This window comes from Colossoma macropomum, unplaced genomic scaffold (genome assembly GCF_904425465.1).
Source record: "Colossoma macropomum unplaced genomic scaffold, Colossoma_macropomum, whole genome shotgun sequence".
In the NCBI taxonomy this organism is placed as follows: Eukaryota; Metazoa; Chordata; class Actinopteri; order Characiformes; family Serrasalmidae; genus Colossoma; species Colossoma macropomum.
In genome coordinates, this window is record NW_023496030.1 from 563,378 (window position 1) to 591,288 (window position 27,911).

General features: G+C 38.8%; 1 protein-coding gene across 2 annotated transcripts in view; it reads right to left on the reverse strand.

Moving 5' to 3' along the window:
* Window positions 1-477: 477 nt before the first annotated feature.
* dlgap1b (discs, large (Drosophila) homolog-associated protein 1b) overlaps window positions 478-27,911 on the reverse strand; it is a 163,065-nt gene continuing 135,631 nt past the window's right edge. For both annotated transcript variants that reach the window (XM_036564679.1, XM_036564680.1), the window contains 6 exons: window positions 17,323-17,705; window positions 16,621-16,703; window positions 10,931-11,361; window positions 7,323-7,414; window positions 6,157-6,309; window positions 478-5,667 (listed from right to left, as the gene is read on the reverse strand). In XM_036564679.1, coding sequence (XP_036420572.1) covers window positions 5,455-5,667; window positions 6,157-6,309; window positions 7,323-7,414; window positions 10,931-11,361; window positions 16,621-16,703; window positions 17,323-17,705 — 1,355 coding nt within the window. In that variant the 3' untranslated portion in view covers window positions 478-5,454. The remainder of the gene's footprint in view (window positions 5,668-6,156; window positions 6,310-7,322; window positions 7,415-10,930; window positions 11,362-16,620; window positions 16,704-17,322; window positions 17,706-27,911) is intronic.

The window sequence follows — 27,911 nt, forward strand, 5'->3', positions numbered from 1 at the left end:
AGCACACCCCCGAAGCAACACAAAAATGGTTCATCGACCACAGAATCAAGGTTTTGCCATGTCCCGTGATCTAAACCCTATAGAAAACCTGTGGGAAACTAAAGGATCTGGAAAGATTCTGTGTGGAGGAATGGTCTCAGGTGCCTTGTCATGTTCCCCAGTGTCAGTAGTCATTATAGGAGATGACTCAGAGCTGTTTTTTTTTTTTTGCAAAGAGAGCGTGCACAAGGTATTAAAAGAAGGGTTGCCAACAGTTATGGCACACAGAGAGAAAAATATTTATTTCAAGATAAGAAGGTTTTTCTTTTAATCATTGTGCTTAAAGTAAGGGTAAGATTTTTGTTTAGCATTAGATTGGTGTAATGTAGAATTCTTTAAATATTTACAGTTGCCTTCTGAGGAAATTAAAATGCTAGATTTCCAAAATGTGTTTCAAAACACACTCACATGCACACACATACTCACAATATAAACTGCTAAGAATGGCAACTTAGTATTTTAATGACCAAAATTTCAGACACGTGCCATAACATCAAGTGAGTAATAACATTAATTACAAATGATCTGTTTGGTTAACATGTTATTAGATGTAAGTTGTATACATTTACATTATAGAGAACATTCATGTATTTACAAACAGTTGTTTGAATAATTATGCTTCAACACTAGATGCATCATTAACCTTTCTTCACTTTCCAGAAAGCTTTGAGGCTGGTGCTCAGTTGTTCATTTGGCAAATATCCACAATCCGAACATGTCATGTTTTTATATTTTTTTTGGGGAACCCCCCCCCCCGCCTAAAATATAAACATTAAACTAATTTCATACTAGCTTAAAAATAACTGAGAGTGGCACGCACTTTTAGTCGTGCTGTAATCAGGAATATCTAGTATTTAAGCAATTATTTATACTGCTATACTAACTAATTTATTATTTCATCTAGTGATTGTCCTCAAAATGAAAACCTTACATCTACTTAATACTTTAGGTGCAGCCCTTTAGAGCGACTACTCATGCTAATGTTCAATAGGGGCAAAAGGTTCTAAAATAGTTGTACGGACAACATGACTCCATAAAAGTCTTCATGGCAACGTCTGAGAACAAACGCATTTCTTAACCAAGAGACGACCATAAGGAGATGAGACTTGTTCCCACACAGAAACACACGTCCACATACATACACACTATATAGTCTCCCCTGAGGCTATCTTGTGCATGACTATCATAATTTCATTAATTAAGGCTGAGAATTTAAACATCAACCATATTTAAAACAACTACTAACCACAGTACAAAAGGGTATTTTATAGTGCATAATAACAATAACCAAAACAGTCTTTTTTTGTAGGAACAAATACAAGAGACATACTGATAACACTACTATGATCAAACTGTAAATGAGGAGCAAACAAAACAAAACAAAACAAAGTGGCTGCATGTTAGCTACTGGGTGGATAATATAAACTTATAATATAAGATTTATTTTCAAACAACTACACAGTGAAGCATTTCAAATATTATTTCAAGAAAGTAGTAGCTCTGTATGTTTCATAGTTTAAGTGCAAATTAATGTTTTGATAAGTAATAGATAAAAATTCATCAGAATATGTACTGGAGTATTCAGGTACTTAAGTGCACATATGACAGTTATCAGTTTTGTAAATCATACGAGCAGCACTATCTACCAAACAGGAATTCAACAGTTTTATTATAATGAGCATTCTAGAAATAGAAAAATAATCTAATTTATAGTATTTGCCTTACATAGGTGCATCTACATGAACTTTCTAGACACGCTTTGAAAATTATTTTTACTAATGTCATATTACAAACAGAAACATATGGCCTGGGAGGCTTTTATAATGTTACAGTGAGCTGTGCTACATTTCAGTTAAAAAGTGAAACCCTTTGGATAAGAAAAAACAAATTAGGAAGCACTTTGAAATATGCACTTAAATGTTTTGATAGTGCACACGCACACATTCACTCACACAGATGGCCTCAGTGGGCCAAAAATGCTACACTAACATTTTGATTCTTCAACATCCTAATGATCACAATGTTAAGCATTGAATAACAGATAAAATTGCTCTATAGCTGAAGTCATAAATTTGCATATACTTAAGTTAAAGTCATTAAAACTCAAACAATTTAACAACAGATTATTTCACTTATAGTTCACTACATGAAAATTCCAGTGGGTCAAAGGTTTACATACACCAAGTTGACTGAGCCTTTAAATAGCTTGTAAAATTCCAGAAAATGACGTCATGCTTTTAGTAGCTTCTGATAAGCTAACTGACATAATTTTAAGTTAGTCTGAGAGGTACCTGTGGCAGTATTTTAAGGCCTACCTTCAAGGCCTTTTTGTCTCTTTGCTTGACATCATGGGAAAAAAAAGAGATCAGCCAAGACATCAAAAAAGAATTGTGGACCTCCACAAGTGTGGTACATCCTTGGGAGCAATTTCCAAACCCTTGAAGGTACCACGTTCATCTGTCGGAACGATGAAATGCAAGTTTAAACACCATGGGACCACACAACCATCATACTGTTCAAGAAGGAGACGTGTTCTATCTCCTACAAATGAATGTACTTTGGTGAGAAAAATACATATTAATCAAAGAACAGCAAACAACCTTGTAAAGATGCTGGAGGAAACAGGTACAAAAGTAACTATAACAACAGTAAAACGTGTCATGTATTGACATGACCTGAAAGGCCACTCAGCAAGGAAGGAACCATTGCTCTAAAACCACCATAAACAAAGACAAAGATCGTACTATTTGGAGAAAGGTCCTCTGGGCTGATGAAACAAAAATATTTGGCCATACTGACCATCATTATGTGTGGAGGAAAAAGGCAGAAGTTTGCAAGCCAAAGAACACTATTCCAACTGTGAAGCATGGGGGTGGCAGCATCATTTTGTGGGGGTGCTTTGCTGCAGGAGGGACTGGTGCACTTTACAAAATAGTTGGCATTATGAGGAAAGACAATTATGTGGAGATATTGAAACAACATCTCCAGACATCAGCAAGAAAGTTAAAGCTTGTGCGCAAATGGGTCTTCCAAATAGACAAAGAACCTAGGCATACTTCCAAAGTTGTGGCAAAATGGCTTAAGGACAATAAAGTGAAGGAAACAGAGTGGCCGTCACAAAGCCCTGAACTCAATCCCTTAGAAATTTTATGGGAAGAACTGAAAAAACATGTGCGAGCAAGGAGGCCTACAAACCTGATCAGTTACACCAGTTTTGTCAAGAGGAATGAGTAACTATTCCAGCAACTTATTGTTAGCAGCTTGTGGAAGGGTACCTGAAACATTTAACTCAAAACAATTGAAAGGCAATGCTACCAAATACTAACCACATGTATGTAAACTTCTGAGCCACTGATAATGTGATCAAAGAAATAAAAGCTGAAAAAAAATCACTGTCTCTAGTACTCATCTGACACTGCACATATTAGTGACACTAACTAACATAAGAGAGGGAATGTGTACTAGGATTAAATCCAGGAATTGTAAAAAACATTTGAGTTTAAATAAATGGGGCTAAGGTGTATGTTAACTTATGACTTCAACTGTATATGTAGATATAGCTACTATAAAAGGCAGCGATACACAAGCTAGTAAGTCACAACATCTGTGACTTGAAACATTTGTCATCTTAAATACAATTTTCATCTTACTGAATCAGAATAATTTGTAACTGTTCAAAAACAAAGAAAACAAAAAGAAATGTTACCAAGCAATTCTTCTTAGTTCAATTTCTTGACTTCTCCTTCTCTGTAACCTTGTGAGTCAGAGTGACCTAAACATTTTCATCAAAGCTCTAATTATAAAAAATATTAATATTATAGACTTTATCTATTATATAAACATATGTACGCTCAGAGGGACAGGTTATGTTAGCAATACTGTAAGAATGAATTTAAAATAGCCTTTAAAGTTTAATGATGCATTGAATACTGACTGTGTTATTTCATGACTCAATGGGATGCAATGAATGTAATAATGGTGAGAAGGTGCATTGTGATGCATTTTCAAGTAAAAATACTATCCCAGACCAAAACACTCATGGTTGATACAGGCTTTGTAAGTGCATGTGTGTCATGTTCATGTCAGCTAGGCTATAGTTCAGTCTCAGTCAAAGAGGAGAGCAGAACAGACATCCATTCTTTTTTTTTCATTTTTCCATAGCAACTGTTGGATGGTTGGCCAAGCTTTACAACACATTGGCAAAAAAACAGTTCAACCTAAAGAGAAATTGTACTGCACTTAATTTAGTGTTGTAACAAAATGTTGAGTTTACAGTTTAAAATGCTACAATGAATTGGTCTGTAATGTAGCTAAACGAAACTAGGCAGGTTGAAAACAACACTGACAAATTTGCCACCACACTAACACCACCTACAGGTGTTTGGCTCGATCAACAAGGAACTAAACCTATGCTTACAGCGTGATCTTTCAGAGGCATTCAAAATAAAAAAAAATAATTTGAAATGAATATTGCACATTTACATATTTCGACAGTTCCTTAGTGTAGTATTTTAAACTGGAAACTGAACATTGTGTGTGAACCTAAATAAAGCGCGCTACAATTTCCCACCAGGTTGAATGAGATTTTTGCTAACGTTCTGTAAAACTTGTCCAACCTAGCAACAGTAGCTACACTGTATATAAAGTAGCACAGTGAAATGAGAGAGTGATAAAAGGAGAAAACTGGATGTAGAAGGGTGAAGAAGCAACAGATGCTAAACAGAGAAAACACATTACACACATTTCAGTAGAAGGGAATCTTGTGAAAGAAAGGAGGCTTAGAAAGAAAGAAAAAGAAAAGAGGGCAGATGAGAAGCTGAAGGGACATGTGGTTCTTCCAATTGTTCCCTTGATAATGACACAAAAAAGTTTCACCCAGTCCCAGGGGACAAGATGACACATGAGAGCACACACAGCCATTTGAGTGCTACACATATGTGACAAAGCCTTTGATTACTGTTGCTCTTTAAACACTGTGGCAACAGTGAAACTTGGGTTATGTTTTATGATACAAATTATTATATAGCCTTATACAATTTAATAGTAAAGAATGGCTGCTATTAATTTTTTAAAACAATCTTTCGGGAGGATAACAATGAAGCTACATCTAAACTGGCTAAATCTGGGAAATAAAAAAAGAAGGAATTAAAAGAAGTCAGAAACTCAGAGATTTCTACTGTGTATAACCTCTTAGTGTATATATACTTTTAAGTGCTTTTACAGAGGAAAATGAAGCAGTGATTATATTACAACTACCCTGCCTTAGTCATTGTCATTCAGACCATTTGTTTGTGGTGAGGTTGTGTGTGTGGAAGCTACATGGCCATATGCAGGTCTCTGAATTTCCTGAAGTGTGTAGTATGTAAGTTATCTTTACTTAAACTGCGTATGTGGGGTTTGCATCCGTATACGTGTTTATAATCGTGTCTGGGCTTCTGGTATATAGATTTCGATGCTGTCTGTACACTCTGTGGCAGAGCTCTGGCGTAGTGTAGCAGCAGCACGTTTAGCTGCTTGCAGTCGTTTTCGCGCCTCTAGTCTTTGTGAGCCCTCCAAAGAGCGATCCCTCACCAGCAGTGCTGCACCTTTTCCTGGCTTCTTCGGCACTGGTGGAGGTACTCGCCTCTCCTGGACAGCAATGATAAACCAGTTAGTCCCGCTGCTAAATACAACAACTAGCGCATGCATGCATGAAATGGAGAGAATGGCATTTAGCTGCCATGTTTGTTGCATCACTGTTGAATGAAGTCACACTGCATGTGAGGGACTCAAAATAAATACAATTTTGAAAAAAAAAGTACAGGGGAAGAGTGCAACCCATTGGCCAATGCTGCATAAAGGAAGCAGGGCCCTTCGCTAGCGAACAACATACTGCGTGCAGTGAGGGAGCGGCATCTCAAAACCAGATCACTGTCAACAACAAAACAAATAAACAAAAATAAAATAACGTTAGACAGGAAACAAGAAAGTGACATACATGCAACACTCATGTTTGAGACACGGTCATCAATCATGCAGCAACAAAGAACAAAGAACACCAAGAAACTGTTTTATAATGTTTTATAATGACTCATAAGAATATCTAAGCATTTTGGTAGATTAAAATCTGTATTTTACCTTTTGCTTAGATGGTTCCAAGCATTTCCAGTTGTTGGCTTTGAGCTGGTGCAGTTCATCAAATTTCAAACTGATGTTTTCAATAGACAACTGCAACATATCCCAGAATCCTGCAAGGTCCTGTGACACAGGTCGTGGGTGGGCATTGGGGTTCTAAAGGGAGGAGACAAATGATAATACACATTTCAGTTCTTAAATAAATGTAAAAAATACTTAAGAAATTATCTTCTATTTCAGCTGTTGTACAGAATTTAACTGATTTGAAGTGCAATATTGGGACATTATTGTATGACATCAAGGCAGTGAAACCTGTCATCCAGGTATATACCATTCCGGGAATCAGCTATACTAATCCAGATTTCATTCCGATCCTTTGATATGTTTTTTTGTGCTCTATTTATGCAACGGTGGGACACGTTTTCAGAAGTTAACAAGCAGTGTGCCACCAGAAGCGTGTCATCAGTGCTCTGTTACTGTGCTCTGGCAGTTACACAAGAACATTTTTTTTACAAATGTAGCTTGACAAGGCCAGTAAGCAGAATGTCTCTACACTGCTTTTGGATTTTTCACCTATCGCAACTTGCAAGTAAAAAACATTTCCTGTTTAAAACTGGCATTAGCAGTAACAGCACTCTCAAGCTATTTGAAATGATAGCGTATTCATGACATTTTAAAATGTCTTTTTCACATAAGTAGCCCAAAACGCAAAATATATTAATTCAGAGTGCACACCACTAAGCATATATCAAAAATGATTTTACAGCAGTAACTGGTAAGCAAAATCTTTAGAGCTGTCAATCAAATACGATCACAAGTCGATATTAAATAGACTATTTTAAAAATTGTACACACTAAAATTAATTATTTTGCAGTAGCATTTTAAAGTTATGTGCAGCCTAGCATGTCTAATCTAAACTGGATCGGTTTTACTAAATTTACATTTTCCTTTAAGTGTGCAACGTGCATCCACAAAACATTACGAACATCTGGTCAGACTTGGTACCTGCAATTACATTGTAAAGGACTCAGATCTGATTGGGGCAAAGAACTGGATGGGGGCATTACTACTATTACCCCAGTCCTTCAGTTTTATATGTTACAATCCATTGAGGGCAGGGTTTCCGAGGCGTACTGGACTGTAATTGGCTGGTTTGTTGTGCACATACCAGGTTCTCCTCGCATAGCTCCCGGAACTGCTGGAACTTCTGCGACATCAGCAGCTGAGCACTACCTACTGCACTCCGAATCTTTTCCAGTACTACAAAGACACACAGAGAAGAGTGGGTAATCTATAGACAATAACACATGCACAGCAACCTGCTTGTACTTTGGTGTTGGGTCATGAAAAAAATATATTTGTGCTATAGCCTGCAAAACGATCTCCCAATAAAGAGTGCACACCTTCACACCTTATGTATATGTCTATGTATGTTTGAACTTCAAAATCACACTTTTAAGACTTTACTGCCGTGCCTTTGAAGTGAGGCGTCATAAATATCATAGGGGTGGGAACGTAAATGTAGTTGCACTAGAAAAAAGAGTGAATGTTTATTCTGCACACCAAACAAACATCTAGCGAGACCCAATGAGCTGAGAAACACAAATGGGTGATGTGCAGGGTCAGAGAGACAGAGTAAAGACTAAAACACAAACAGAATATCAGATTACTAATAAGGGTGAAAGATGCAGAAAGAGCCAAAGTCTGGCACTGTCCAGGTCTTTTGCTGAGGTTTGTTCTTGGTTTATATTTGGTTATGGCTTTTGGAAGTGCTGATTCTTAATTAGAATTGTTTTGCTATACTGTTTAAATGTAATTCTATAATTACAAGTCAAAGTTGATAACTTAATAACTGCACTAATGTTTTTAATGCCGTTAACGCATTTTCCTAGTGTGACCCTTTGAACCATCCATAGTAGTTCCACCATGAAGTCCAGCTGAACAGAGGCTGTTACGTTTTTTTTGTTCATGTGCTGTGGCTATGACTCTGTGGCTGTAGTCCCCTCGTTCAAATACAGCCTTTAAATGCTCTCACTAGACATCAGTGATGGTAAATAGAAAGTGTATTCGGAGAAGGACTTTCACCAAAAGCAATGTAGAGCTGTAGACTTACCTTTACAGGTGACAGCATTAGGTTTTGCGTTGGACGAATAATGGAGGCTGCCACTTTAGATAAGCTAATGAACTTTTACACAAGGCGTTTTCTCCTCAGTGGATGACGTGCCAACATGTTTCTATTTTATTTCTCTCTGAAAAATAACATCAGCTACAGTAGTTCTGATTAGTGATACAGCTGCATGATGTCTGCCTTAGCCATGTCCTTAACAATGCGCCCTTGGCAACGCACTCACGTTTAGGCACTCAAAGTATAGCATAATTCACTTACGCACAAATATGAGCAAAACCGTTTTGTTTCACTGAATTGTTGATTTGAATATTTTTCTCTGTCTTCCAGCGATGAAATGTAATAAATACCTGTATAGTGATTTCAGTACCTCAAATGGTTAACCAAGTATTCGAGTACCTGTGCACAGCCTTACTGTGTTTTTGCGAGTTTCTTTTAGGGTCAAATTTGGGCAAGTAAGGATTAATTATGATTAATTATTATTATTATTATTATTATTATTGTGATTAAAATAATTAATCATTTGACAACCCTAAAATATACATTTTTTGTTTCTTGTCATTAAAATCTCTTGTGGTAATGCTTCGGATGTTTGTTACATCATAGGTTGGAGTCTGCACTTCTGACTGTTTTATTTTTCTGATTTGTTTTAATGTCAAGGCATGAGAATAGACAACAAGTGTCAAACATGTAAATGATGGTTTCTCTTTCCACAAAGCTCAACATGCACAACAATATTTTGTAAATCATGAGAGTAGAGCTAGGGAGTGATGGAAAAAAGAGAAAATAAAAGAAACGACAGACAGAGGGGCTTCCTGGTGGTAAAAATGTCTGGTATGTGTGTGAGAGACGGCAAGGATATGAACAAGCAGGCTTTGTAATCAGCCACTGTGAACACAGGCACTCCCGGGCAGTCTGTGTGTGTGTTTGAGAGTGTGCGAGCCTGTTAGAGGTGGGAAAAAGGAGGGGAATAGAGAGGGAAAGGACAGAAGGAGTCGCCGTGCTAGAAATAAACAGTACTGGTGCAGAGCAAGCTTGGCCTGGTGTACAGTCAGTCTTGTAGTGAGAAGAGATTAGGCTCCAAACAGTCACAGTGTTCATGAGGGCTGCTCAGAGGATACAGCCTCTTGGCACTGAATCAACAGTAATAATAGCATTTCCATTCCATTGCTCAGTCCAACACAACCATTACTGTGCAGATTTTTCATCTAGTCTGCATTTTATAATATGATCCAATAGGCCTGGTGTGATACAATAATTTCACTATCATCTTGACTGATCTTATTTTTGTTGTACCTTCTTTAATATGGCAATTCAGCTGAGACACACAGTTGTATATGCCGTTTTGAATGCTCTCTTAAAGTTACAGTTCGGGCAAAAATTTTAATACAAATCTGTGAAACTGTCCCCTTATTTTAAATGTAATGAGGCAAGACATGTTTGGGTGTGAAATTAGATGCTTTAGTTTTGCAGTGGAGCTTCAAGGCTAATGTAGCTAACAAGTAATAGAATGTGCACTGATTACTATTAGGGATGTGCATCCCGACTAATTTTGATATTTGAGTACCCATAAGTGTTAATGAACGAATAATTGGTTAACTGCGGGGAGGGAAAAAAAGCTCACTTCGACTGAAATGTAGGCCTGTAGCCTTACCTTTATAGGCTTTAGCACTGGTGTTGCACAAAAACATTAGCAACACACTGAGGAAAACCCTTGAAAACATGTTTCATTCGAAAATAGCAGAAGGAAATACGTAGACTTTCCTGTGGCAGGATTAACAGAGGCTGCCTCAGATGAGCTAAAGGGATGACATATCTAACTGGTACAACACTGGATGCTGAAAAAGACTTGTCTTCTTACAGGTAGTCTTTTCTTTTCAATGGATGGCAAGACATTACCTATCAGAGAATTTTTTTTTACTGTTTAAGTTCCTAGCTAACAGCAGCTAGAATAACTTATTTAGCGATGATAGTGATAAAGCACTTCTCACGTCACGACCATAACAATGCATCTGTGGTAGCATGCTTAAGTTAAAATCCTCCTGATTAAGAATAGCAAAGTTTAGTTATAATATGAATACTTCCTCGCAAGTACAAGTAAATTCACCACATTTTACAGTTCTGTTAAAACATAAAATCAGTTTCACTGAATGGATAACTGAGCTCTCAAAAGCCTGTGAACATCCCTAAATACAAAAAAAACAAAAAAAAAATTTTGCAAACTGCATGTCTAAATCAACACACACTTGCCTCAAACCAAACTGAATTTAAAGTGGTCTCAAAGCGGCTTGCTCATGTTATTTCTGACACTGTATGACATACTGTTATCTATAAATATGGAAAAAAAAGCACATCAAACCCTACAAACTATCAGTAAATATCTTGAAGCCTGAATTTTATCAATATTTTTGTCCATTTGTATTGAGATAAGTACATCATAGTGTCACAAACAAAATAAGCAAGTGTGTTTGAGATTGCTTAAAACTTGACATAGCTTGAAGCAAATGTCTGCATGATGTCACACAGACTGCATGATGCTATCTGGTGAAGTATAAGCTTTCATTACATGTTATCTACTCTAGCCTTGTAAATTGCGTAAATTAGATTTTGGCTGAACTATTGCTTTAACTATCATCACCAATGTGACTCACTCTCATCTGGCAGCTCATTTTCATGCTCATCACGTTCCATCTGCTGGCACCATCCCTCCATCCTCTCCACTTCGGCCTGCAGTAGCTTGAGGAACCAGCGTCCATTGCGTGGACACACAGAGCCAGCCCCACCTCCGCTGCTCTCCTCATCCACACCTGCGTCCATCCATGGGTCTGGTGGGGGCAAGATGGATGGGTCAAAGCCCACCTCCGCATAGTCGTCCTGGGCACAGGCATGATAGTGGTTCCCTGAGCCCTGGATACTGACGGTGGAAGTGGCTGCGTCCCTGGACGACTGCCGTACGGTGGAGCCGTGGCTGGAGAGCTGGCCTGGGGTGTAATCGGCTAGGTCACTCCTTAAACCCTCTGCAAGGTCCAGGTCAGCTTGCACGGCTGTGGTGACACTGTTGGAGCGGGTGACTCTGCGATAGCTAAGAAGAGAAAGAGAACATTGCGTGTGGTGTAAAAAAGTAAAACAATAATACACAACATGTATTGCACTATTTTGTTTTTCTGAGGTATGTGCACATATTTTTTAAAAAGTAACAACATATTTTTAAAATAAGGCTATGGAAAATGTTCAACACTTACAAAAAATATTTAAAAAGTAAGAGGATCCCGAACGACAACTATTACAAATAGTCATATTGCCCATCTCTAACACACTGGCCATCTTTGCTGTTCATACCAATATGCTCTACAACGACAGTTCATGACCTTGTAGTATTACAAATACATATACAAATGAAAATAGCTCTTTCAAGCAGAACAGCGCATTAAAGCAATCTGGCAGAGCTTTATTTGACTGTTTTTCTGTTACTTTACTTGCTGTGTGTAAGTGTGTGTATTAGATCAGTGGGACACCTGCTCTATTCAGGGGTGTTGGAGCACACTGTCATCTGTCACCACGTCCCTGAATGTGCTGGCTGTGTGGAAACAAATTGCTCACGCATTTATTTTTCTGCATCAGTACATTAGAGGCCCTTAATGGTGCTCTTAGTAAATTAAGCCCTAAGGTTATTTTTTCTTGCAGAGCAAGTTTGTCAAATGTGTGTCAGTGTGTATGTGATAGAGAAAGTGTGAGTGTTTGTGTGTGTATGTGTAGTAGGGGGAGGGCTGCCAGCAGGCCTGCTTCACATCAACTCAAGCAGCTAACTACTTCCTGTAAATGAGGCCAAAGATGAGAAAGAGAAGAGAAAGACAGAGAGAAAAAAGAAATTATAAGTGAAAAAAGGGAAAGAATGAAACTGAATGAACATCACTATTTACTGGTTGTACACATTACAATGTCATAACAGTGTATAAAATTTAGGGCTGTGAAACGATCCATATAAATAATTGCAATAAATCGCATTTGTCTTATTCGCTGAAATTTCAACCTAATGAAAGATTTTTTTTTCTATTTAAAAAGCAGTGTTTTAGCTATACGAATGGACAACTAGAATGCATTTATTAAATTCTATAATTCAGTAAAGCTATTGTGTTATATGAAAATAGGGTAAACACAGTTTCCAGTTTTATTACCAATGTCCAGTGAAAGTAATGATGGCTGCATATTACAACTCCTCCATGATTGCAGCCCTCTTGCTTGTTTAAAGTGAAACTGCAGCTTTCCACTCTGCTGTTACTTTGTTAATTAGCTGTTTTTTGGGTTATAGATAGATAGATAGATCACTTAATTAATCCCAGAGGGAAATTCTTCAAAGAGGAAGAATTTTATCCATAGTTGTCCTATGAGCACTGATGATAATATTACTGATGTTCATGGTACTGCTGACATCAGTGGTGTGTTGTGCTTGTAAATGATGCATCAGACATCAATTGCAGACTCACAGCAATAGCATGTGAGCAGCTGGGCTTCAAACTGGAGCTACAGATGGTTCAAACTAGGAAACTAGGAAAATGTTGGTGGTGTTGACCATTTATTATGCTAGCACATTATTAACATGTTAACTTTGGCACCACCAATGAAAATAACAAAATGCGTCTTCCACATATTTTTATTCATATGATTAGACACCAAACCTCAGCAATAAAAATAAGCAAAGGTGAGACACATGCGTGTCCCCAAAGCCCCATCTGAGATGTCAAAGATTCCACGGTACAACACGATTCTTCCATATAATTACATTTCACAAATAGCAGTAGTCTCTTCGGCATTTTAACTAGCCCCTGTTCTAGTGCACTTCCTTCGATGAGGCATTCATGCTTGGCTGTATTGGCTGCATGTCCTCATTATATTGCCATGCCATCAAGGGAAGAGGAAAGGGACATAACACTCAGTAATCACTCTGTAAAGTTCAGCAGATAAAGAGCACTTCTGTGCTAAAAGAGGACAGCATGTGTTTGTTTGTGTGTGTGTGCGCACGTGTTTTATTGCTCCGCTCAACTCTCACTTAGTTAGAAAGGCATGCTTCAGCAAAGTCCAAACACTACTGTCCTGTAAGTGTATGCGTGTGTGTTAATAAAGTTGAAGGGTTCTCTCTCATCGTCTGGGAATCTGCTGCCCACAACCTCCCTCCACGCACACATACACATGCACGCATGCGCACACACACACACAGGTAGTTTCACTCAAGAAATTTCCAACCCACATTTTAAAATAACAGTGCATGCACTTTTTTGAGTAACATTACAACAGTAAAAGCCTTAATTTTCTGAGCTTAACATTAAGGTGAGCTTTAGGTGTAGCATTACTTAGCTACAATAATAGTACAGAACTCTATGAAAGTACTGACTAGTATAGTAACACCAACAAATGTGTGTTTACGTGAGATATTTATCCTGGCTCCTGGCACTCTCTTTTGGGCAGCAGCCTGGCTTAGGTAAGCTAGTTTTACTAAAACATGACTGGACAGCATCTATTTTCATTGAACTTTAACCAAAAACACACACAGCTTAGACCACAACTACTGAATTACTACTCCTCTGAGCTACTAACATACTCTCTCTCTGGGATAGGACTGCTTTGAGGTTGGGTAGGAGGGGTGGGGGGAGATGGAGAGAGAGAGAGATGGAGAAAGAGAGAGAGATGATACTTGACCATGTCTGTGACCCCCAGCCTCCCGACATCAAAATGGCTACAGCAACAGATGGTCTCTTATACACACACACACAGCAGCTGTTTTTTGCACCCTGTCACTGGCCCCAGTGTTTAAACTGTGCTGCTCTAGGGAAGATTATTTAGCATGTGAATGTGCATGTGTAAGTGATAGAGTGTTAGGGCTGGGCAAAATGATGATTTTTATCATTAGTATGATAAATTATGACAATTATAACACACCACGTTCCTGAACCTATTCCTCATTGTAAGTACTTCTAGATCATGGAACAACTGCATGTTTCATTATATGAAGAGGATAATTAATTTAAACCTGCATTTTTTCTGTATTGTGACATGCATTGTCAAAATTTCTTGCAGAATCATGATTTTTTCCCCCCATATCACCCAACCCTTGGGAGTGTGTATGGGAGAGTACTGTTTCCCTCAAAACTGTCTTCCCTCAAGCTATTCTTTTCTTATTTTTCCTCAATCAGTAGCCACTTCATTAAGTATACCTCCCTGTATCTAGATTCTTTGTTTTTTTTTCCCCTCAGTTCCGCTTACCACATAGGTGCCCTCTGCAGTTCTACAATTACACACTGTAGTCCATCTGTTTCTTTGCATAAACCCCGTTCTTCAATGGTCAGGACCCCCACAGGCCCACCAAAGAGCAGGTATTATTTGGATGGTGGATCATTCTCAGCACTGAAGCGACATTGACGTGATGGTGAAGTGTTGGTGTGTGTTGCATTGGTATGAGTGGTTCAGACACAGCACTGCTTAAGTTTTAAATGCTGTGTTCACTCATTGTCCACTCAATTACACACACCCACCTTGTTGGTCCACTTTGTAGATGTAAAGTCAGAGCCAACAGCTCATACGCTTGTGTTACCGTAATACCATTTGTGTTCGTAATCCTGTAGTCCTTCATTAGCAGTCACAGTACACTGACCACTCAACACTGTTGGCTGGATATTTTTGGTTGGTGGACATTGTAAAAGGGGGCAAATAAAGTATACATAGAAAAAGATGGACTACAGTCTGTAATTATAGAACTACAAAAGTGCACCTGTATGGTAAGTGGAGGTGATAAAGTAGACAAAAGAGTGTAGATACAAGGGCTACACTTAATGAAATGGCCGGTTGGTGTATGTGCTTTCCTCAATTATTACGCTACATGATATTAGCCCTAATTTTGCAGTAACAGAAAAGTATTTTGAGATCTGCAATAAATCCCTCTGGTGTGGCAACAAAATGTTGGCACACCCATGATAACTGCTCATGCAACGGTTCAGCATTGCGATTATCCAGTGTGCTCTCTCAAACAGATGCTCTGATATCTTCAAACACATTTGAAATTCTCAGCAACGAATCTTTAAGTATGACCTACTCTTCAACAAGTAGTGTGAGAAAACTCTCCAGAAGCAAGCAACCAAAACAATAACAAACATGGTGAAGGGGTTGTTGGAAAAAAATCTGCGAACATTGACTGACGCTGCTGCTCTCCACCACTTCGGAATGAATATTCATGTTGGGACCCAGGAAAGTCCAAACAAAATGCATGTGCTGGTTTTCTTGACCAAAATAAAGGCTTGGAGCTTAAATTATAGAAAAAATGGAATTTAAACATAAACTTAATTGGATACTTTCCTCAAATCATTCAGCTCCAGTGCTCTTATCTGCAAAGGGTCAGTGTGGCTGCAGATCTTCATTCCATACATACAATAGTGTCAGGCTGTATTACAGTGTACCGTATTGCATCGTACTGTGTCATTGTACCATGACTAACAACTAGTCATGAGTAGCGACCAATGAAAGCATGCGAAAACTTCCCAGGAATGAGGCACGAGCAACCAAAACAATAAAAAATACGGTGAACAGCATATTAGCTTGTGGCCAGTGTGTTAGCTTGATGTTAACATATTAGCTTATGGCGACAGCATTAAGGCCTATTCACAACAAGTATGACTCTTTAGGATGATTTTGTTGTAGTGGAAGCTCTATACCAAGTTTCTTTTTTCAAACACTCTGGCAATGGGGGAGAAGAAGAAAGAAGGACTCCTTGAGCACTAGCGACAATTAATTTATTACACCTTTTAAGTACTACAACTAAAAGGTGCACACGCTGGGAACAAACATTGTACAAAAAAGGACTAGACATGAACAGACTAGGATACAACAAGATAAACAGTTGCTAAATTGTACTAAGATATTCACCATCCTTTAAGCTATGGTCTGCCATGTATATTCTTTAATGTACGCATTTTTATAGTCAGCATGTGGCTTGCTATACAAGCTTTTGCAAGCAAGATGAGCAGTTCTGCCAAGGATGGCGCTACAACTTGCCTAGATTTTGCTATGTTCAAAATAGAATTTCTTGTAATAATATTCAATAAAGTGTATATAATATTCAATAAAGTGTATGTAATATACAGCTTGATGTATTGTTTTATTGTCTATGTTTCACTACTGTGTAAACATTACACATTTGTGTATTCAGTATATTTTTAACAATTCCAAATCGTACCAAAATATTTTGACCGAATAGATCAATGGCGAAATTGCGTGGTGCACTGAATCATTTCCTACAGAACTGTAAAATGAACTGAATTCTTGTGTGAGTTAGCAAGTGTGTCTTCATGCTCACCATCGCTCCTCCTCTACTTGAATTCCCACTGACTGAAACTTGCCGTGTTCTTCTGACCCAGCCGTGTCCTCGGGACCATCCACCTGAACCCGCATACACACACACACAGTTAACATCAGTATTTAAGTATTTCCCCTCAATCCTTTCACATGTCCTAAGTGCATAAGAAACAGCATTGCACAATGTATTGAAAATTTAGTGCGTTTTCAACATTACAATGTAGCAAACAATTGAACACTAATTGTTAAAAGTTTAAATCCAGGGTTTGTTTTAATTAATTACTTGGATTTTGTATAACTACTAATTGCAAACAGTTGTTATAGCAATGGAAGGATTAGACTTTGTTCAAGATGCATGTTCATGGATTGCACACTCTCAGCATGCTGGCATTGCTACTCTAAAAAAAATGTCAGGTTGAACCTGGTTTTTACATCTAATTCACATGTCAAGAATCATTACTTAAACATCAGTTTTTACATAGGACCACTGTAAAATTCGAAGGAAGGCGTAGGACTATTTTATAACTGAGGCCCCAAGAGTTTAATTTATGTAGCCTGTTTCATAGACAGACTGAAATCAATGCATGCGAGTCACTAGGTATTCAAGAGTTCAAGTGTGTTATTGTAACTTTTATCCAAGCAGTACTAAACACTTGATCCTTTCCAGGTGTATGCAGAATGTCAAGTTTACTTCTGTTCAAACCTGTATGCCTATAGACAGACATTTCCTCAGCGCATCTCTCTTGCCATCCTGAGATATGTGGGTGACGTTAGTGGTGGTTGCTGTGGTGATGGTGATGGTACTGTTAGTCACATGCTGGCTGGCAGGTCCGTGGACTTGGGCATTAGCTGCTTCGATGGCTGCTGTCAGAGCCTTCATGCTATCAATACTCTCTGTGGAGTTGCTGAGGCCGGACTGTGCCGTGGCCAGGGCACGGTTTGCCGGGCTGCCACTCAGCTCACTGTAGGCATCCTGTGCTGACTCTGTGCTGCTCTGAGCTGTGATGGAAATGTATGGCCGGGTGGGTGTCGATCTTGGTGGGACTGGGGGCGGGGTCTTCTTGTAGGTGGTGATGCATGATGATACTGCAGGAAGAAAGATCAGAAAAAAAAGTTACTACTGAGATGCACCTGGTCAAGCAAACATATAGGCTGTGTTCAAATTGGTCCCCTAATTACAATTCCCTACATTGGACTATAAGCACTACATTGAACAGTACTCTTGCAGTGATTTTGTACACGTTAAATACATTTTGGTCACTACTCTTCAACAGTAGCTGCATCCCTCTGCATAAGCACACAAAACATCATATCACATTTTCCTCCCGTGAATTTTGATATTTGTCCGTAACTCTTCAAACCAAACAACACCTTATGGCCATTCTGTTCCAGCTATGGTATTTCATTTGTACACTTTCACAGAAGTGTTTTGATGTCATTTAGGCACCATACTAAGCATCTCTGCTTGATAGCTGATGATATGTTACTAGTCTTGGTTTGAATTTAATATGCTATGTAGTTGTACACACAGTAGAGCAGTACAGAACACTGTAGAGCAGAATGCAATCCAGTATATTAGTGTTGCGTACAATACAGAACAACAGATTAGTGTAATGTTTCATGATATACTTTAGAGCACAATACAGCTGTATAGTGTAGTGCAGGTTCATTAAACAATAAAACAAAACAGATTAGAGTAGTACAGATGATACAGAATAGGAGAAAAACCTAGAACAGAATATTGAATATTGAGAGAGTATGAAGCAAAAAAGAATGAAGAACAGATTACAGAGGAACAATGTAGGAGAGAATTCTCCTCATAATCAACTACATTACTAAGATTGTTGCAAAGACACCACAGAGGCTGTTTAAACTGTATGGCAGAAGATCAAATATACGATAGATATAACTGATAAGGTAGAAAAAAAGCACAGCAGTCCACAATGAGTCTATTGTAAACGGAAACTAAAACTGGGCCAAGGCAGCCATCGCCTGTCTAGCTGGCTGTAATCCAGCCTCGGAACTAAACTGCTGAAGACAGTAAGGACACATACAGGAACGCAGTGATATAAAACTTTGGGGCCAGTGCTGATAACCAATAACTTCACACTATATTCCATACATGAAGTGCAGCGGGCAAAAGATTAAGTAATTTTAAATGACATGACAATTTTTAGAAAATGTAGACTAGTTTATGTATGTAATATACTACATTATTAGAATGACTTATAATATTACAATACATAGAATGACTTATAATATTTACCAAATTCCAGCAATGTCTGAAGGTTGCAGATGTAAGCATGAGTGTGTGGGATGCACAAATGAGACAAATTACCTGAAAAATTCGGACTGCTTTTGTCAATCCCAGAGAAGCCGCCCTGTGTTTACATATATGCAGCTTTTATCTTGTTAGGGTTTGGGTTAGAAAGCAAAAATGACCCAATATTGATCTAGCTATCTGTTGTCCAGTTCTGTCTCTACTGTTCAGCAGAATGTATGAATATATGTAGTACTGTGTAAAAGTCTTTAGCACATAAGCACATTATTATAATCTTTATAATATATACAAATAAATATAAAGACAGCTAAAAGTACTTTAAAGTGTTTTTAACAGGCAGTTGATATCTTGTGAGTTACTCTGAAGAACAAAATGTGGTTCCAGATTTCTCTTCAATGTTCCCAGTCATAACATATATTTGTTAAATTCAATTACCAGCATATTTGACTAAACTTAATGAAGCACTGTTTAACCAACATAGTATGCTGGGCCTCCTTGAGGAGAGGCTTGAAAATGGTTATTTTACATAAATCACTACTTACTGTATTAATGTCATTTGTATTTATTCCTGAGCAAATAAACATTTCCTGCCCAGATAAATAACTTTTTACACAGAATTTCCCCAGCAGAGTATTACATATACACACTATGCCCTGATATATATACCTCTTTATTAAGTATACATTGTTTCTACACCCATTGGCCATTATATCAACTCCACTTACCGTACAGGAGCACTTTGTAGTTCTACAATTACAGACTGTAGTCCATCAGTTTCTCTGCATTCTTTGTTAACCCCCTTTTACCCCGTTTCTTCAATGGTCAGACCCCCCAAAGGACCACCACATAACAGATGTTGTTTGGGTGGTGAATCATTCTTAGCACTGCAGTGACACGAACATGGTGATGGTGTGTTAGTTAGTGTGTTGCACTGGTACGAAAGGATCAGACACAGCAGTGTTGCTGGAGTTTTGAAAGACAAGTGTCACTGCTGGACTGAGAATAGTCCACCTAACAAAAATATCCAGCCAACAGCGTCCTGTGGGCAACGTCCTGTGACCAACGTCATATGACCACTGATGAAGGACAAAAGGATGACTAACGCAAACTGTGCAGCAACAGATGAGCTACTGTTTCTGGAATCTACAGGGTGGACAAACAAGGTAGACTTATCTAATAGAATGGACAGTGACATGGTGTTTAAAAACTCCAATGTAGATAAAAAGAATGAAAAGATAAAAAGTCAGTGTATACCAATTTTTAACTGTATTCCCCAATACTTATGCCAACATCAGACAAAAAATAATACTTAAATTTTTTAGCAAATACCATATCAGCTACCGATATGTTGAGTGCCTCTGGACAAGCTGAAAAGTTGTTAGAAAAAAAAGCAAAAGTTGTGTAAGGGAATGCATAGAAGAGTTGAATCTCAGTAGAGGGGAAAAAACTCCTAACAGAAGCCAAAAGCACATCTCTCCACTTCTGCTCTGTGCTCTTCCTGCCTGTGTGTCTCAGAATAGCACAGCTGTCAGAGAAGACTAAACACGCGGTGTCCATGTGTGTGGCAGTGTGTGTGTCTGTGAGGGAGGGAGGGAGGGAGGGGGAGAGAGAGAGAGAGAGAGAGAGAGAGAGAGAGAGAGAGAGAGTGTAAACAGTGGTTGTACATTTTCTTACAGCTTCCTCATTTCCTACTGCTGGCAGGAGCAGGTTAGTACAGGCACACACACACACGAACATCAGAGAACATGAAGGGTAGAGTGACATTTCTTTTTCTTCCTGACACTCTGTGTTAGAGGTCTGCTACCCAACCTGCTAATATCAATCAATATTAGGCTAACCAAAATATCAGGTTTCAGGCATTATAGTCTGTATCACTACACTATAGTCTAAAGCTGTGTTTGGAGTTTGAGGACTGGGTGAACATGCCCTTGAACGAAACCTGGGATGAGGCTCAACAATACATCAGTTCCATTCACACCAAGAATAATGTTTCTCCTTGCTTGTTAGGCCCATCCGAAGAGTGTTAAGCAATTCCGCAAGTAGCAGCTCTAATAAGAAGAACTTTAGCGCACCGGGACTTAAAGTTGATCAGAAGAGGGTGGATACTGTTCTCTACTAGGCGTGACTGGCAATGCCACAAAAATATAAGGATAAATACTGTAAAGCTGGCAGTATACTTCAAACGATGAAAGACAAACAAGAACTTACTACTCAACATGCTGTTGTAAACTTAAAGAGAGCTCTCAACATCGCAACAGGCCTGCTTCATGCAGTGGAGCAATCGCAGTCAGCGGGAGGTCTCAGAGCGAATAACGTGGTGATCAGAAGTTATGTTCAGTAAGACGTGCACACTTCAGTGAACAAACTTAAACCATGGCATTGTTTTGCCCAAAAGGACATTGGTTTGATTTAAAACCAGCATAGGTGTATTACAGATGTGTAAAATACCAGTTTGTTCCAGATTAACATTTTCTGTTCATGAACTCTCATGCTTAGGAACAAAGCAAAACACTATAAACAGTGTCCTTGCTCATTCAACTTCGTTTTTGCGTGCAAGCGGGTTCAGATTTCAAATTTAGCAGTATCAGTCAGGGAAAAGTTAGGTTGGGTTTCAAAGTCGTGGGTACCAGTCAGGTTTGGGTTTCAAATTTAGCAGCACCATTAGGAATGGGTTGGTTTGGGTCTTAAAATCACAAGTATGGATTGCGTTTGGGTTTCAACTTCATGCCCATGCAGACCTCTTGTTTGTGTGTCTGTGACTGTGCTTCTATAAAGTAGGCCAGGCCCTTTTCTCCACAAAGCCTCTATTACACTACCATGCAAAACAATCTTGGCCATGTGAGTGTGTTTATATGTTTGTGGATGTGAATGTGTGTGTGTACGCTTCATTTCACCTCTATGCTTGACTGTGGAATTCATTATAAATGTAGTTACACCTTAACCTTAAGTATTGACTGATAGTTTAGAATCCACACTTTCACTTGTTTCAGTGAGCTAGGAGTGAGAAACTATTAATATTGAATTACATCACCCTTTTGTTATCACTGGCAACATTTGCAACTTCTAAGTGTTAATAATATCAAGAAAATAAATTTGAAGCCTTGATGACTTTATCTGAGCGTGATATTTTATACAGTTGAGATATATTTATAAGGCCTTGGGACAAATGACAATGGCTGTTCCAGACACATGTATACACAAGCAGCTCAGGTTTAGAAGGTTGTCTGGCTGCAGGAGAACAAAAAGGAAGCCTGTTGTCAAGACAATGTCAAAGGCTTTTCAAAAGGTTGTAGCTCACACACACTCACAGTTCTGGCTGTACCCTTTTAAGCAACTAAAATAGAAAATAATCTGTAACACCAGATATGTACTTTTGTACTTCCTTGTTACAAGGACTCACATTTTATTACAATGTCAGGACATGGAGTCAGTGTCCTATATATATATAAAAATATCCATATTTACTCAGAATTTAAGCCTAACTCTAAACTTTTGCAAATTAAGGCAGGGCCATTTTGTTGGTGCTGCAGGTTAACCCTATTTTTCTTTACTTTTCCTGTAATGTCATGCCACTTTTGTCCTAAAAAAGCACAATGTCTCTCTCTCTCTCACATAACAGTTGGCCAATGATCAGCATGCCCAGAGGTAATAAGAGGCAATACATGTGCTTCATTGCTGTCTCGTTAGGCTGAAAGCAGGATCTCTGCACTGAAGGGCTAAAACAAGGAATGAAGAAAAAAGAAAGAAAGGAAAGGAGGAGGAGAGTGGACGAGGGAGGGCTTTGATTGAGCTTGGGGGGAGGGAGATCTACCATTCACGCTCCCCCGTCGGCCTGCGGGCCGTTTGAAGCTTCTGACAAAGAAGGATATGTTGGCTCAGGGCCAGTGGGAGGTGGGGTGGGGGGTGGGGGGGGGTTTGTCATTCAGCAACTCCTTCACTCTCTTCCTCTCTTTCGGTCCCCGTCCAGCTCCTTCTATCTCCTTTCTCTTTCAGAACGAGAAGGCTCGCCGCATGCTGTTTTTGTCCGAGAGCACAGCCAATTAATGCTCAACCACAGATCAGCTGAAAAGTTGGATGAAATGTTTTTCCTGAAACACAGCTATCCTACTGAGATACAGTACTGCAAAAATTCAAGAACCACCCTTCAATTGTTTAATTATCAGTCAAGACAGCCATTATTTACAATTTATTTAGCATCAGGGAAAAGAGGAAACATATTTACAAAAAAAAAAATTACACAGAAGCTTCAACAACTAAACACAATATATTTTTCACTATTTAGTGAGTCAACCTTTTGCCTTTAGTTTTTCTAAGAAATCTGTAGAGACATTTCTCTACACTTCCAAAATTCAGTCTTAGAAGTTGGTTCCTTTTTCTGCCTCTCACTACCCAAGTAATTTCAAGCATATCCAATGAAAATGTTGAGGCCAGGGCTATGGAGTGGCCAGACTATTGTTCTGAGGACACCAGCAGCTTTTTTATGCTGTTTATCTGATGATGGCAGTTTTGGTGGTCTACCACGTCCTGTACAGTTGCTAGGAGTCCCATTTTCTCTGTAACTTTCAATAATCTTTTAAATTCCAGTCCTGGAAACATATGTTTTTCCTTTGGCTTTCCCCATCCTTATGAAAGTGGATTATTTCATAACTACTCTCCTCAGAAATATGTACTGAAAAATGAACAATTTACTTATAGGCCATTTTGACTGGAAATTAAATAAACGGAGAGTGGTCTCTAACTTTTGCACAGTACTCTATTTTATTGTGTATGAAAGATTTGAAAATGTTATTTGAGTGTGTTGCAAATTCTGACTGTGTGTGTGTGTGTGTGTGTGTGTGTGTGTGTGTGTGTGTGTGTGTGTGTAAGGAGCGCAGGGTGTGGAGTGACAGTTCAGTCCAGCTGTAGTGTGTTTGGAAAGGGGCAGGCTCTCTTTCCCTGGCCTACCCTCTCTCTCACCCTTTCTTTCTTTTGCTCTCCCTCACACACACACGCGTGCTCTGTCTGCACAGACAGCTGGAGTCCTTTGTGATAGCGTAGCCCTGGCAACAGGCAGGAACATGAATTCCATGCCCTTTCTACAGAGCGGTCCGTCTGTGGGTGTGTGCTTGTGTCTGTTTCAGCAGAAGACGGACCACCGGGCCGGCTAATGTTTAAGCTGCTCTACCGTAAATGTGCGCAGAACAAATGTAACAGAAAGAACAGTGTTTGGGTTTACTTGTCATTGTTAACAAACTGCAAATGTGCTTAGACAGGAAAAGAGTTTCTAAACTTGACCAAGGATTGATGTACCTATGCTCCATCCAAAAATTCAGTCTTTGCAGTTACTGCTTTAAGGCTGATCAAGCTTTACAGAAAAAATCTCATTCAGTCTAATGAGAAACTGTATAACAAAGCTCAGTTTTGGTCAATATACCTAAATTTAGTGGGCTTTTAGTTTCAAATCGTGTTTAATTTTGTATGCCTGTGAAAAATGAAACCGAGTAGATGGGTTGTATAATAGCACTGAAGCAAACACAGGTTGTCGTTGCTGTTTCCTCCTTCCAACAAACATAACCCAGATTGGTAGCATAGCATTCTAAACTGGAAACTTTGTTGAAAGTTTTCAAGCAACTTTCAACAAAGCATGCTGCAACTTCTTATTGCATATTATCCAACTTGGCAACCGTTGCTATGAAAGAATGTATTTGTGGAGAGGTCCATTGCTGGTGGATCTTCAATTTCTTTTACATATAAACAAAAAGTTCAAATATGAGGAATACCTGCTCACACACATCCTTTCCAAATAAAGCCGTGTGTGTGTTTGTGTTCATGTCTGCCTGGTTACCGTGCAAGTAACCTACTTTCCTCCAGTCCAAGTTCACCAACACACAACTGCACAGCCTACTTCCCTCCACACCCTACGGCGGTCAACTGCCCTGTCAATCAATGACAGAAGACACAAAAACACTGTGGTCAATGAGTGACAGATGGCACTGAACCTGCAACCTGGACCAAACCTAGTTCATGTTACGTACATGCTACACAACTCTGCACACTTCATAAAAGCAATGCCTACTTGAAATATCTTTACAAAGCATGTCTTTTTATTAAATACACTCAGTTGCACCATGTATAAATGTACCACTTATCACCCTTACTATTACTACTACTATTACTATGATATTATTATCACTGTATAATGACAAGTTTTAGAACTTTAAACAATTAGTTTTATGCTCTATAAGTATTCCAGAGTTTTCAAAGAGCTTGAGTCTCTCTCTCTCGCTCTCTCCCTCTATTGTCTGAAAGCAAAACAAAGCCATGCCCTGAAGGATGAGAGAAGGAGGATGAGATTAGCTTAGCGGCCCATTTACTTTAGTTCCTGTCTTAACATTCCTGCTGCCACTCAGAGTGAGAAATAGGTTCTAAAGCCCTTTCACACTCACACATATACATGTTTTTATGCGCTGTCAGGACCTAGGGTCATACATGTGTATTATACATACACATTACCACTCATCCTTATTTTCACTGTTTTGTGCATTTTAGAATAGTGAAGACTTCAAAACTGACATCTCAAACCTCAAACTACATATCTTAAAACTATGAATAACATATCAAATTATCCAAAAAGAGTCTTTTAGAAATTGTCTGTAGTCTATTTTAGAAATTAGACCCCTTTTGCCTTGCTTTGACTCCTTTTAGGGTTGAAGAAGATACACATATGCTCAGACAGTGGTGTAGTTGAAAACCATTTGGGTTTCTGAACGCTGTCTCAGCATATATGCATCTTCTTCAGTCCTGTTAGACAAGCAGAAAAGCACCTCAGGTGGCTCCTCATGAAGCTGCTTGATAGAATACTAATAGCGTGTAAAGTCACAGCAAGGCAAAAGGGGGTTGATTTCTAAAAGATCCATCCTGTCATGCACCAGAATAGCTAAAAAATAAATAGAGAGACACACATAAATAACATTACAATTTCATATTTCTATTACCTGCTCACAGACACACATTAAGGCTCAGTGCCTGGTGCAGTTTCCCTCCACTCACTCACTCACCCTGTCTGCTTGAGTCTGTCTGCATACCTGTGTGATGACAGAACTGTGTATGTGTGTGGGAGGTAGAGAGAGAGTTGTGTCCTGCTGTGCTCTTTTCCCTCGGAGCAAAGTGCCCCTCTAAATGAATATTACAGGCCACTTACATGTGGTGTTTACTACTAACCAAAAACATACCTACATATACAAATACAGCACTGTGCAAATGTCAGAGCCCACCCTTTATTAATTTAATCTCTAGTAAGAACAGCCATTAAGTACAATTTATTAATTTTTCAGAAGACATTTATGAGAAGACAGATACTTGCACAAGAAACGGGAAAGTCAAAAGAAAATAAGTGCAAAGACAGGATTTTCAAAAGGTGGAGCTCAAAAAATTATTAAAACATACAGAGAAATGAGACTCCTAACAAGCATGCAAGACCTGAAAGACCACCGAACTGTCACCATCAGATAAACAGTACTTAAAGCTTTCATCTTTGAGATACAGGAGAAAACCAAGCTCCACTCTTGTTTCAGATCTGAAAAAATCCACAGGTGTTTCTGTCCATCCTTTGGACAGAGAGGACAACTCAGTGCTATGGGTCTGAAAGGATCAAGAAGCTGTTACTGAGGAAAGGACATTGACAAAAAGAAGAAAACTTGCAAATCAAGCAAAGAAGCTGCTGGTGTTCTCAGAATACTGGACTGACCCCATTTCACCCCAAAACCCAGTCATCAACATTATTGAATGTGTTTGGGATTCTGTGGATTACAAGTGGCAGAAAATGCAGCCAACTTCTAAGACTGAAATTTGGAGTTGGAGTGAAAAAACACCCATGACGATTCGTGGCTGATTACTTAATGGCCGAAAATTAAAGAAATGATGGGTGCTGACTTTTGCAGGGTAAAAATACAAATTTTTAAGACACAAATGTTAAGAAATGTCAATTTTTTTAAAACTTATTTATTTATTTATCTGGACCACTGTTATTAAAGTTGTTAAGCCTTCTGTGTAATTTTCTATATAATATGTTTTCATCTTTTTTTTCTCTTGACGCTGAAAAATGAATGGCTTGCTCTTAATAGCCATCTTCCTGGAAAATAAATAAGTGACTGGTAGTTTCTGGTTTTTGAACAGTACGTTGCCAGATTCACATATATGCAGAGACTGAGTCATTGCATGGGGCAACTAAACTTCACCACTTCTACGGTAGACAGTTTGTGTGGGTATGTTTTGAGAAGACTTTGAAGGTAGAGATGTATGGCCAAAAAGGTCAAAACCTGACACCACAACACATTAACATACAAATACTGCAGAATGCGGTCAAGAGTTCACAACTGAATATACCACACACCAAACAAAAACAAGCAAAACACATCTAGCACACGGAATCAACAAAAAGTGCTTCTTTCAGGGGATAATTTGAATTAAATTACTAAAAACCGTTACAGAAAGCTGAGAAGATTTCTAAATGAAATAAAATAGGCACTGCAACAGCATTCATCTGCAACAACTTCTCATTAGTTCTCCTTGTGTCTCCAGGTTTGACCTCTGACCTCTGGCATCCTGTGCAGGGGGAGGGGAAATAACCTAGCAGAATGCTGCGTGTATGTGTGGCTCCGTACTTCAGACGGTGTTCTGTAGTACTCCAGCACTCAAGCTGTTGTCTTTGTGAGATTTAAAGGAATAGTTCAGTAAAAATGTAAAATATTGGTAACAATTAATGAAAGCAAATGGACAACACTTAGTATCACAGCAAGTATTATGCTCCTTTCATTGTTAGCAATATTAGCATGTTTGATCGATCTACTCTTTCAAGAAACCCCCACCCCCATCTCTCTCTCTCTCTCTGTCTCACACACACACACACACACACACACACACACACACACACAAGCATACAGACACTTGTGATAAGTGGGTGAGTGGGCAGGAATGCAGGGGACAAAGAGAAGCTCAGCAGGAGAGCAGGAATGTAAGGCATTGTGCTTCAC